The sequence below is a fragment of the Scomber scombrus genome, chromosome 23 (assembly GCF_963691925.1).
Source record: "Scomber scombrus chromosome 23, fScoSco1.1, whole genome shotgun sequence".
Lineage (NCBI taxonomy): Eukaryota > Metazoa > Chordata > Actinopteri > Scombriformes > Scombridae > Scomber > Scomber scombrus.
This window is the reverse complement of record NC_084992.1, coordinates 22,363,806-22,377,458: the sequence shown is the minus strand read 5'-3', so window position 1 is coordinate 22,377,458 and position 13,653 is coordinate 22,363,806. Positions and strand designations below refer to the sequence as shown.

The following is a 13,653-nucleotide window of genomic DNA, read 5'->3' as shown; positions in this document are numbered from 1 at the left end:
GTTCTTATGCCAGGGGCCAGTCTTCATGTCCTGTTCCCACTTTTAGATAATAGTTTATATATTGGAATTTCCATAATGGAATGTGACAGCGATACATTTCCCCCATCAGATTTGGCTGATGTGGAGCTGGTTAACCAGCAGTCTGTTCAGTGTTCCTTCTGTTGTGGACAGAGAACATTTCTTTTCACATATTAGTTAATGAATTCCAGTGAGACTGTTAATGTTCCCATAAAATTAAATGTAGTTTCAGCTGACATGAGACTAAGTAAAGACAATGATGTTTTCGGTTACATTTTCTACTAACTATACCTTTAAACGCACTCTCTTTCAAAACAACACAAAACTGATTAAAGCCACATTACACAAACAATAGCACTTGTGTGTAAAGTTTAATTAACATCATGTAGAAACCCAACTTATTAACTTCTCCCCTTAGTTTGGAGGTAGACTGTGACATTTACTGATATTGCCATGCATAATCATCATTAGAACATGGTGTATGTTTTATTCTACTAGTATATAGTGTGCAATTGGGATTCATGTTTAGATCACATGTTCAAATATTACATCTTCAGATTGAGTCATGTCTTTCCTAATGTATTGTAATGTTATATGTTTCAGGGAGGTAGGAAAAGTGGTTTATTCAGTTCGTCTACAGCCTCCCTGCCAGCCTTCAGGGGTTTAACTCCCAACACAGAGGAGAAAGACCTAACGCTGAGACCGAGCTGTACACTGGGCCCTGACGCCGCCATCACTGCCGACTCCACCTCCAATACAGGTGCCACACATCACACCAACTATTCCATGAGAGCCTTTTGGTTCTCCTGTTGGATCCTAAATGTGTCAGCTTTGTGGTCAGCTAGACAAACATGACTAGCTGAAACTTGGTTTGAAACTGTGATCAAACCAAGTCAAGATGGACAAAAACGATTCTTCTGCCTGTCTGCTGTGTTTCAGCAGGTTTGGCCAGGTGCTCAGCCACACAGGACATCAGACAGCGCTGCAGTGATCCATGTCTACCTGTGGGGGACGCCGTAACAGCAGAGAAGAGGAAGGTTACGACTGTTTCCTCTCCAAAAAGAGAGACACCACTATCACCTGAATGGAGCACATTGAGAAAAAAGACAGAGGACGCTGTGAGTTCAAGCCAAACTTCTCTATCTTCATATCAGTTAGTTTGTGTGATCCGCTAACATAATAACTTCCTAATGATTTTGATTTGATCCTTTAAAAGTCTGTTTGTCTGTGTGTAAGATGACAAATCATGCAACCAAACAACATTCTGATGAGTAATGCATCTGATGTACAGTTTGTATCATCCCCTTTGTTTTGTTATATGTAACCGTTGACATTTCTAGAGGGCTGATTGTCATGGATTGCCTCCTACCCCGCAAGTCCATGTAAGTGTGAAATCTAACAGCATGTGACCTACAATAAAAGTTGACCAATGGCAATGCTCTAGTGACTAACAAGATGGGCTTCTTCACTTTGCATGTTAAAATTTGCACTAGGAATAATTTGTATGTAGAAATCCATAAATTTGGTATGAATAAACACAGTTCCCGAAAAGTGTGCTTGAAACTTACAATAGAACTTCTAAAAAAAAAGTTCTGTGGATTTGAACAGTGTTTGGTGGCACAGCATGAGTTTGTAATATCAGTTGGATTTCCGAATTTAAACGTACGAGGTGAAACAAATTGTATGGTGAGCCATTGGGTGCTTTAACCAAATGAAGAAACCAGATTGTTTAACTTGTGCATCCTGGGAGCACTTGCTTGTAATTGCAGCCACCAATGTTCAAATTAACCTAGTGCAACTTTAAATACAATACAGAATGTAATGATTGTTATAATGATGCAGGCTGTGCTTTGTTGGACTTGGTATCATGGCAGCATTAAAGGATTGCTACAATCATGTCCGGCGATCATTAGTGATTCACTTACTCTGCTGGCTTCTGTAGATGGGAGCCTGCTTCTCCAAAGTCTTCAATGGCTGTCCCCTTAGAATCCACTGTGCTGTTACCTGGATTTTTCCCAAGACAAGAGGTAAAAAAGATTGATCAGTCAATGGACAGAATTTTTGTTTCAAAACACAGTAAAGTGAATTTTGAAGGCCAACCCGTACATAAATATAATGGTCTCATTGTACAATACAAACCTGTCTTTGATCCGTTAAAATATTATTTCCTACTTAGACCAGTACCTTATTCTGGGAGCAGAGGAGGGCATCTACACACTCAACCTTAATGAACTTCATGAGGATACACTAGAGAAGGTAAGAAAACCATTGGTCCATATATTTAATAGAAGTGAAACAGAAAATATATACATAGTTCTGCTGAGAGAATTCTCATTTGGGCATTGACTGTCAAACCCTAGAGGAGGATGATTGACAGGAGACTGACTGATCTAAACATAAGTGCTGCTTTGTAATTTGACAAGATATTGCAGCAAAAGACGGTTCATCTGTGTACACCTTAGTTCAAAGACCAATGATCAGAATGGAGTTATTTGCTGATTGTGGATTTTCAGGTTCAGGATGAGTAATGTAGATAATGTGCTGGTTGAGGAACAGTAGATCAGTTACCTGTGGTCCTTAAATGTTTCTTGAAATGAGATGAAGATCAGCATCTCCTAGTCTGAACCTAAATGGAAAACAGTGGATTGCTCACTCTTGGGTTGGGAGCGAATTACTGCCCAAAGAAGGTAGTTCTCTAATCTCAAAAATGCATTGTGCAGACTGTCAAGCAAGCTGTTTGGTTCATTGAAGTCCTGTTGGAGGCAAAAAAGTATAAAAGAAACAGCCATGTGCACTTTCACCCTACATCAGACAAACAAAACATCAGAGATAAGTTTCCTTCACAGTCTGTCTGGACTCACACCTAGGGGAAGATTGAGAAGGACAACATTGAAAGGAGTCAGTTGAGTTGGTCTGGTCTTTGATCAGGATGTCTCCTGGATGCTTCCCTTTGAAAGTGTTCCTGTCATATCCTGCTGGGAAGACACCCAGGTTAAGACTTTGAACACAACAGAGGGACTACATATCTCATCTGCCTAGAAACATGTTGGGATGCCCCAGGAAGAGCTGAAGAAATGGCTGGAAAGAAACACATCTTGGCTTTTTGCTTGTGTTTTGAAATGGTTATGAAACACACAGCACATGGTAAGTGTCAGTGGATTGTTCCGTGTTGATTTTCTTTTCTTTGGTTCCACAGTTGATCCCTCAGCGATGTACATGGCTGTATGTAATGAACAACGTGCTGATGTCTGTTTCAGGTAACAAATCCATTCATTTGTGCTGTAGCTCATTTGCTGCTGTAAGTTATCAGGTCTAAACAAGTATCTATGTTTCAGGGAAGTCGTCCCAGCTTTACTCCCACAGCCTGACGGCTCTGTTTGAACAGAAGGTTCAGAAAGAAAATGTGCAAAAGAAACACAGCAGTCTGTCACTCACCACCAGCCGCTTCACTGAGAGGATCAGTCACAGGTAGGACACAACATTAGACTGTTAGCATTACAGGTAAACATGTTAGTAGCAGTGCTAGTGTTGTAGGTGCAGTAATAATAGCAGCAGCACTATCAGCATACACTGCTTCTATCATTGTATCATTTTTGATCCTACCACTGGATGGCGCCAAAGTAAGACTTTTTCAAATTCTCCACTTAGTGGGTTGTGATTGGACAGTCTCGCTATTAATCAATATATCAATAGCCCTTGTCCGTATGAGCAAAATTACCTATCAGAATAAGTTATCAATCAATAATAAAACGTTATTTATGTAGCACCATCATACAGGTTAATGTAATTCAAAGTGCTTAACAGTTGATTGGCAAGTTGATAATAAGACAGAAAGAGTGCAGACCAAGGACAACATAAAAAAAGGAATAAAAACGATGAAGGAACAAAAACAAAGAATAAATTAGAGAGAGAAGGTTAGAATGATAAAAATCTTTTAAAAATGTAAATAAAGTCAAATAAATAAAAGAAAAGAAAACTAAAATGAAACGCTATTCTAAAAAAACGAGGTTAAAATGCATTAAAAAGACAAAACAACGGTGGATGGAATAAAAGATAAGGTTTAATAAGAGCTTGACTAAAACTGGATTAAATAGAGATTAAAAGACAAAAGAAACAGGAGACTAAAATTGATAAGAAGATACAACTTATACAATGATAATAGTAATAAAATAACATAAAATACAAATATAAAATCAAAATCAAAACAAATAGAATAAAAAGACTATAGAACAGGTACGTTTTGAGTTAAAATAAATAAATTATGACATTAACATAATTAATAATTTCTCAATGTCTTCCACATGTGTTTTTTTTATTGGTTACAGCATTTGAGCTAACTATTTACTTTATAGGTTTTCACGGCTGACCTCTGTAAAATCAAAAGGGTCTGGTTTGACTTTAGTAAAACTGACTTTGAGCAAATGCCTGTTGTTCTTAATATAATTATGCCTTTGTAATTTATTGATTATGAGGCTGTTGAACTTAACAGATTTCACAGAACAGTTGTGGTTCTATTCTAAAATGAACTCAGTGTTGACACCTGTAGAAATAAAATAAAATACATTTTGTAATATAAATTACTACTAGACCAGCCTAAATTCTACGTATTTACAATTCATCATAAAAATGTTGAACAGAATGATTCAGTTTATTTGTGTATTCAGTATATTGTTTGTCTTTGTGAAAGATGTTCTTAATGAACTGTGTATTCTTTCTTGATCCACAGAAAGTATGCAGTATCTGTGAAGATTCCTGACACTAAAGGCTGTAGGAGATGTAGTGTAGGTAGGTGATTCACAATTGACTCGACTGCATATCTGTTCCGTCATAACAGCAACAGCAACTCAATCTTTCTTCTTTCTCTCAGCAAGAAACCCATACACAGACAGTACATTTCTGTGTGGGGCAGTTCCATCCGGCCTGGCTCTACTATTGTGGTATGAGCCTCTCCAGAAGTTCATGCATCTAAAGGTTTGTAAAGACATACATTTGAAATGGTTGGTTAAAAGTTTAAATGTGACACTGAATATTAGCCCAGTCCTTGTCGGTGTCCATCTAAAATGCTCCTATCTGCCTTGAAACCTCCAAACAGATTCCATGCCTATTATAATGTGACTCTTCCTCTTTCTGTCACCGTCTGTGTCGTCTTGTAGCACATACCGCTGAAACTACCGGACTCCCTGCCGATATTTGAGCTGCTGGTGTTAGTGACGGATGAGTTTCCTCAGCTGTGTGTTGGGGTGAAAGACTGTTGTAATGGAAAACCTTCAAGCAGCCAGCAACTTAAGTTTGATATTATAGAGCTGAACGGCACACCTATTTCAGTACCAGGTAGGATGAACTGGTGTGATTCTCCACTGCCTGTTAATAGAGCTTAAAGCCTCTGTGTAGAATTCAATAATGATAAACTTCTTCCTCATCTTCATCATTTCGTCATTTAAACCCAACCTTCTTTGTCATACCACCAACCATTTTGAAGACATGGTGATTGTCTCTTATTGTTGATAAATGTTAATTTGACTTGACTTCATTCTAATGTATTTAATCACTCTCTCAATGTGTGTGTCCCTGTGCAGAAAGTGGAGCACTCAAGGCAGTACAGGTAACCCAGCTGGACAGAGACACTGTTCTCATCGCATTAGAACGTAAGTCACTTCCATCTCAAGAACTTTGACAAATCTGCACCTCTTCAGACACAATGATAATATACTCTCTATAAATGTTGTTTTGAACTGGACAGAAACCGTTAAGATTGTGAACCTACAAGGGCTCCCATCCAAAGAGCTGGCTGCAGAGATGGACTTTGATTTCCCCGTTGAAACTCTCGGTAAAAACAACCCTAATGTGTTTAAATGCAGTGAATCAGACTCGATGTTCCTGCTGACAGCTGAGTGACGTGACATGTTTCTCACAGTTTGCTTACAGGATAGTGTGCTGGCTTTCTGGAAGCATGGCCTTAAAGGGAAGAACTTTCATTCCAATGAGGTGATTATGATATAAGATTGATATCGGGGGATGGGACTGATGTGTGGTGGCATGGTGGCTTTTTCATACATTCAAATCAATAGTTGTGTGATATCATTGAAAAGATCAATTTTGTTTGTAGGTAACACAAGAAATCACAGATGAGAGTCGAGTGTTTAAAGTTTTGGGAACAAACAGGTATGTTAACATTTAACATAGTGAATTACTAGTATAATGAAGCTTTGGACTGACATGTTTAGTTGTATTTGATACATGCACCCAGGATGAGTTGTGACATTTTTTGCCCCTTTTTTCTTTCTTGACTTGGCACAGGGACATCATCCTTCAGAGCACACCGACGGATGACCCCTCCGCACTGAGCAACGTCTACATTCTGACTGGACATGAAAGCAGCTATTGAGAGAAATGGCTCAGCTTGTAGTGTGTGTTGGGGGTCTTCTTCTTCAAAATCCCACCGGAGGCAATTTCACATTGGTTCTATAATGCTGTGGTGGAAATGAGCGAAGCTGTAGCCGACACCAGCACCAACTGTCACCAGTAACTCCCTCCAACTGTATGCTGTGAATAATAAATGCCAGTATAGGATTCAGTTGCCCACCACTATATTCAATAGACCATTTTCACTGCAAAGCTTTTGACTTGTCGAGTAAGGAAAAGCACAGGTGTAGATAATAATACTAATAATAAGAGCTGGAACTGGCTCACCTAAATGCAATGCAGCCATTGTTAATGTTATTCATTTCATCTGTGTGTTTCCTCCTTTGACTAGTCCAAAGCTTTGCTGTGAAAAGGCTCTATTGAAGCAAAGCATGAACAAGGCGGGATTGATAAAGGCTTAGTGAGTCTCTAATTGTTGGGTGTGTTAGTTAAGGCTGCAATAATTTTTATGTAAAAACAACTAATGTTACCAGCCTAAATCAGCATGACTGCAACAGATAAGACAGTTCCCTTAATGCTGACTGAAATGACCCAGATGTACCCTCATTGGCCAGATTAGATTGTGCTGTCACTATGGATCATTGACTGTAGAAAGAAAACACATTTGTGACATGGCTCATATGTTTCTAAAGGGATTTGTTGAAGCTTTCATTTGGATGCAGCTTAAGACATTTTGGTCTTACCTGCTCTTTGAGTTTAATACATTGATTTAAAATCTTGAAATAGTAAAGGTCTCAGTATGCTTCAAGTGAGCTTGTTTGTAGGACGTGTTGTCCAACCACTTCTAAAGGCCAAACTATTGAACCTTTTTCTGGATGGCCATAGTCTCTCTTTTTAAAGGCATTCAAGGTGCATCACTCACAGTTGAAAAGTGACAGAAGTAGTTTAATGATGAATGAAAGAAGAGAGTTTGAGAGAGAAGTTCAAACCCTGCCCATTTTCTAACCTTTGCACACCTGGACAGTCGCTGTGTCTGAGAAGTTACTAAACCTGTTGACCTCTGCTGTCCATCAGTTTGACCATCAGAGAGAAGGATTCAGACACACTCAGATGATCTGACAAAGACTTTGTTTGAAGCACACTGAGACCTTTAGTCCCCAAACTAAATGCAGAAAAGCAATAGTAGATTTGCCTTACAGGTTCTTGTTGTGTTGTTGGAGTGAGTTGAGTTATAATCCTTAAGATCTCCATCCTGGTTTGGCTACATCTGTGGTTACTGGTGTTAACAGCAAGTGTGGTTTAATATCCAACTACATGTCCCAGAATTCTGAGGACAGCAAACAGTCATTGAGCAACTAGTTTGTTAGAAATACAACTGAAAAACAAATAATGTATCTGATTACAAAGCAGGAAGGACAAACTCATGCTGTTTTAATAGAGAAGTCAGTCAATAATAATTGTAACCAAAATCTGATTTCATTCTCCACAAAGTGTGAGAATTTAACCCAACAGACATAGTGAAAGGAGTTGGTAAAGCACTGTTAGTCATTTTAAATCCTACACAGGAATGGCAGACTCCACCACTAACAATGAAAAAGAAATGCAAATGAAATAGTGTCAAAAAATTGTGTTTGGTTTAATTAAAATCTTATGGATAAAAACTTTAACCTTAAAATAACCGCTTTTGCTGTAATGATGAAAGGAATAATGAATCAAAGTTCAGTTTTCTACAGTGAGAAGAGCAGCTGTAGTCCATGTGGTTAGCATTAGCTTTTTACTTTGATACTGTATGTTGCTGTATGCTAACTGGGGTTCAAATGTATAAGTCAGTACAGTATTAGATACTCATTTTTACTGAAATATGGACAGAAAACCCCAGTATAGGCTAACGTTTCAGCTTTTTACAAAATAGTTGAAAGAGACTGTCTACAAGAAAATGCACTGGTTGGTGCTATCTTAAAAGTTAGCAAGACTTTGGCTCTAAATACTGTTATCCATGAAACAAAAGGTCAATGATATTAAGAATGTTACTTAGAGTGGGTATATTCTGTTACCTTTACAAATGTATATTTAACCAAGATGGTATGATTAGAGAAAATGACATTTAAAGGTATTTTGAAGACTATGAATGTGCTAGCTTAGCAGCATTTCCAATATGAACTCAGATCTGAGATACTGTTCAAGATCTCCCCTGGGTGCCATTTCCAGCAGACAACATGCACAATATTCAAACACAGCTTTATGTCCCCTCTCCATCTCCTTTATTAATAATTCAACTTACACATATGAACAATGTATATTTGATTACATTAAGTGCCATAGAAGTGCTAATCAATTGTAATTAAATTGTCTGTTTGACTAAAATGTAAATTCCACTACATTAAAGTATCTTTGTGTAATGATATTTATGTTATTTATGGAAAGGGAACTGTATAATTAAACACCCATACCAGAGAGATACTTGAAGAACATAATATACATATAGCCTTTTGTTTTTAAGAGTTATTGTTTATACATTTGGTGTATATAACTATTCAGTATGCTCTTACAGTGTGGAGAGGTTGTGTAAAACAAATTTGAAAATCCTTCGAAACAGTTTTAAATATATTTCATTGTTAAGACTACAAAGATTCACAAAGACGGAAAAAAACGGTCATACAGTGTGTGTTTGTGCTCACCTTGACCGGGGCGACCGATGGTCCGTAAACAGGTTATTGTACATGTGTTCTCAAATAAACAAAAATAAACTTTATTTTCCATCGCAGAAGAGAAAAATCAACAATCTGTGAAGATATGGATGATGTGATGTTTTTGGCTCTTACTTTGACAAGAGGTGAGCTCTAAAGGGGTTTCATTTCACTTTACAATATGATGATTACGAAGCATTTTTCTCAGTCCATTTCTAATGTTATATTTACCGTATTATATGATTTGTTATCAAGTATATTTCAACAAAATAACCAGTCATTAAGTGTCCACCAACACAAACATAAATCAGTTGTATTTTCAGAAAATATTTTTGTATTATCACTGCCTGACTCAGGGGATAAAAACATGCCAAAGTTCTATAATGACTGTCTACTTATGGGTAAATTATAGAATATCTCTATATGTGACTATTTGGAATGAAATTACCTCATGGGTGTCCTGTAAAGAACAACAGTATGAGTTGCTGTTGTATTCAGGTGAGCTGGAGGTTGGATGGAGTAAACTGGCCATAATGGTATAAATTAATGTATCGTTTATGTAGGCTAACCATTACGAAATAAATCACCCTACAAAATGGTGTAGCTGTTGTAGCGGACATTATCATTAGCCATTCAGTTCATTTTGGTCACGTCACCTTTAGATTGTTCTATTGTGTTTGGGTCAGCTGCAGCCTGAGCTGCCAGTGACAACTGCATCAGCCGATCAATCATTCTCCAAACTGAAGCTGATCAAGACCCAATTAAGAAAGACTTCTCCAAGATATTCTGCTGTTATCCATTGAGAGGGACATAACAATTGATCATAACCAGGTTATTCATATTCATAAACTCATGGCCAAAAGGATTCTCCTTCATTTATTTCTCATAATTATGACTTTCCATAGGGATATTTTTTCTTTCACTTTATAAAATGGGGTTTCATATGTCCATATGTGCTTATTTTAGTAATACAAAAATTGTGCAAAACTTGAACTTAAAAACATGAATTTGAAACATTGAACTTTAGAGCATGAACTTCAATATCTGAAGTTAGCTTCAGATGAGACATAAGAACACAACTGAAGTCTGTTCCATAAACCATGCACAAGTGAGGAACACTGTCCTCCATCTATGTTCATCAGGACCTTCTGAATGACTTCAAATGTGTATCTTAGTTCCTTTGGATATGGATTATGTTGAGAGCAAAAATAAGACCCATCAGCAAGGCAATGGCATGCGGGATGTCCTTCAGATCAGACAGGATCACTCCATCCTCAAGGACCGGTGATGTGGTAATGATGTATTCTCCATCTTTCACCATCACAACACCAACTTTCATCCTGAGTGAATGTGTCATCATCATTTGTGGCCTACACAAGATTTCAAAGAAAGCAAAAATATCTTACCATCTTTATTTGTTCTATCAGTAATGTATATGGAATACAACTGTATTCCATTACCTTTATTTAATATAAAAGTTATAATGTAAGATCATGTCTGGATGTGAGGTAGTCCATTACCCATGCAATTGTGTTATTATTTATTTTCCAATCCTGCAGTTTCTTAACTAAAATATGTGGCTGAATTGTATTAAAAGCATTTGAGAAATCGAAAAATAAGATTCTCGCAGATGCACCGGCTGACTCCAAGTGGCTATAGACTCTGTGTAGCATATAAAGTAGACCATCATCCACACCAACACCCCTCCTATATGCAAACTGGAGTGGATCCTGGTATGCAGAAAGCTGCCTACTAAAATGCCCAAGGACCACTCTCAAACCATTTCATGATCTGGGAAGTCAGGACTATGGGCCTAAAATCTTAAAGATCACGAGCATTTGCTTTTTTAGGCACTGGCACAATACATGAGGTTTTCCAACTCACCGGTATCTTAGACTGGGTGAGAGAGAGAGAGAAAATAAACATGCTTCGAAACCCACCATGTAGGCTGACCACCTACATCCGCAAACGGCAATAGCTATCACAACTTGATGAGTTACGACAAACATACTATGGCAAGGGGGAGCCAGAGGGGGGGGATAACATCATCATCCCCACACTCCGAGATTTGGGTACCAAGCCCCAACAAGCCCTTACAAAAGAGATTCCAATAGCATAATGGTTCCCTCGCCTCAGATTTAAAATCATGACTAACCTGGACACCTGACACCCGAGTACAAAGCTCACCATAAAGATATGTGTGCAATTTCAATTAATGTAGTGCTCCTTTTCATTTTTTTCAAGAGGCACGTCATTTTTTACCGATGCCATGTTCCATCTTAACAGTGCTGAGTCACTCCTGAGGAAGCTTACATCTCATGCAATCTATGTACACTCTCTCTCTCTCTTTCAGTCCTGTTGTATTCCAATCACATTTCTCTCTGCTAGCTCACTGAATACTGAACAATGAGGTTAATGAGGTAACTTAACTGAACACAGGCCAACTCAGCCCACAGGAGGCACGCTGAAAGGCTTTCAGCTTTAAGTCATTAAGAAATGTGTCACATCACCTGGCACACTTAAGAGGTGTCTGATTGATGAACGGCTTTCATTACATTATATACATTCAAAGCATGTACAACCAGAAAATAGACAATGCAGCACAAAGACAGATATTATTAATATTAGACATAAATAATTAGTTAAAGAAGATTATTTTGATATGTCTTTGAACATGTCTGTTAAACAACCAGACTGTTCAGTTACTTGTTTGGTTCATCTGACACCTTACATATAAAATCTTTATACAATACATAGCAAAAACCTATTTGGTCCAGTACACAGTATATATTTGCACATATGTTTTTAGTTCATTTGAATCAAAAGAGCTCATTTGCATATTTTGGAACCATGCTTCATGACACAGCTGTACAGAATGACATCGTAGTGAAGGTCCAGAACTCATGTTCCATATGAGAGTCTTCATGACATTTAACTGTGGACCAACACGAAGAGTTGAAGCGAATTCAACGAACTCAACTGATTGAGAATCTTCTGTGATACAGGTACGCAATTGTTCCTTTCTTCTTGATGTGGAAAATGTTTTAGAATCAGAAGAGGAAAGGTAATGAAATATAACAATATTAAGATCTGTGTACATTAACTTAATGTTCATATTGAAAGTTAGAGGATGTATTCTATAGATAACAATTCAATCAATCAGTACAAAGTGTAGCTTAATACTCAGTTTTACTGCTGTCTCTTCATTTGTGTGTAAAATAAAAATGTAGCTTGATTTTGAATTTAAAGTTCCAGAAAATCATGAAGAAAATTAACAAACTCTACGAGCTACCCAGAAACTATCAGCTGGTGACTGTTCTGGGACATGGAGACTTTTAGTCAGTTCAAAGCAGGTCAACTGAAAGTGCAGAAATTAAATTTGTCAACAGCCATGCATAAATATAGAAGAATGTTAGAATATAATAATATTTGCAATAATTGATATATTTGAATTCCATATTCATCCATAGGGCTGTGGGAACATAGGAATGACCTGATGACATGGTAACTTAAAGACATTGTGGGTAACTTAACCTCAACATTTTGTTATGGAACAGCACCTTCATTTAGCCAGCTGCAGTTTAACACAGCAGTTAATCGCCATACTCAAAGATTACTGCTAACACTGCTTGCTAACATGATAAACATTACACCAATGTGCATAACATTAGCTTTCGCGAATGGGGGTCAGCCCTATGTTCCACCAGCCCTATGTTCCCCCATTTCAGCCTCCCTGCCAGCCTTCAGGTGTTTAACTCCCAACACAGAGGATAAAGATCTGACACCGAGCTGTACACTGGGCCCTGACACCGCCATCACTGCTGACTCCACCTCCAATACAGGTGCCACACATCACACCAACTATTCCTATGAGAGCTTTTTGGTTCTCCTGTTGGATCCTAAATGTGTCAGCTTTGTGGTCAGCTAGACAAACATGACTAGCTGAAACTTGGTTTGAAACTGTGATCAAACCAAGTCAAGATGGACAAAAACAATTCGTCTGCCTGTCTGCTGTGTTTCAGCAGGTTTGGCCAGGTGCTCAGCCACACAGGACATCAGACAGCGCTGCAGTGATCCATGTCTACCTGTGGGGGACGCCGTAACAGCAGAGAAGAGGAAGGTTACGACTGTTTCCTCTCCAAAAAGAGAGACACCACTATCACCTGAATGGAGCACATTGAGAAAAAAGACAGAGGACGCTGTGAGTTCTTCATATCAGTTAGTTTGTGTGATCCGCTAACATAATAACTTCCTAATGATTTTGATTTGATCCTTTAAAAGTCTGTTTGTCTGTGTGTAAGATGACAAATCATGCAACATTCTGATGAGTAATGCATCTGATGTACAGTTTGTATCATCCCCTTTGTTTTGTTATATGTAACCTTTGACATTTCTAAAGGTTCCAGTTTCCTGACTGAGATGCTGTCCAGTATTACCAGCCAGACATCTGCATTTTTATATAACAAACATTTGGTTTTGGTGAGGTTCTTCCAGGTGGCATTGCGTTGCTGTTTCTGACTGTTTCATTGTAATCATCAAATGTTTGTTTTTGTTGAATCCATAATTCAATGATATATTAATCAGT

General features: G+C 37.9%; 1 protein-coding gene across 2 annotated transcripts in view; it reads left to right on the top strand.

The window, feature by feature from the left end:
* The window catches only part of map4k2 (mitogen-activated protein kinase kinase kinase kinase 2), a 42,627-nt gene extending 33,448 nt beyond the window's left edge, over positions 1–9,179 (top strand). The window contains exons 18-32 of one of the 2 annotated variants that reach the window (XM_062444664.1): positions 622–778; positions 961–1,136; positions 1,359–1,400; positions 1,961–2,045; positions 2,195–2,274; positions 3,215–3,275; positions 3,354–3,486; positions 4,745–4,803; positions 4,886–4,989; positions 5,172–5,349; positions 5,595–5,663; positions 5,759–5,845; positions 5,933–6,003; positions 6,125–6,180; positions 6,316–9,179. In XM_062444664.1, coding sequence (XP_062300648.1) covers positions 622–778; positions 961–1,136; positions 1,359–1,400; positions 1,961–2,045; positions 2,195–2,274; positions 3,215–3,275; positions 3,354–3,486; positions 4,745–4,803; positions 4,886–4,989; positions 5,172–5,349; positions 5,595–5,663; positions 5,759–5,845; positions 5,933–6,003; positions 6,125–6,180; positions 6,316–6,403 — 1,446 coding nt within the window. In that variant the 3' untranslated portion in view covers positions 6,404–9,179. Of the gene's footprint in view, positions 1–621; positions 779–957; positions 1,137–1,358; positions 1,401–1,960; positions 2,046–2,194; positions 2,275–3,214; positions 3,276–3,353; positions 3,487–4,744; positions 4,804–4,885; positions 4,990–5,171; positions 5,350–5,594; positions 5,664–5,758; positions 5,846–5,932; positions 6,004–6,124; positions 6,181–6,315 lie in introns of both variants that reach the window. The other variant, XM_062444663.1, reaches the window with a different exon arrangement.
* Positions 9,180–13,653: the final 4,474 nt, after the last annotated feature.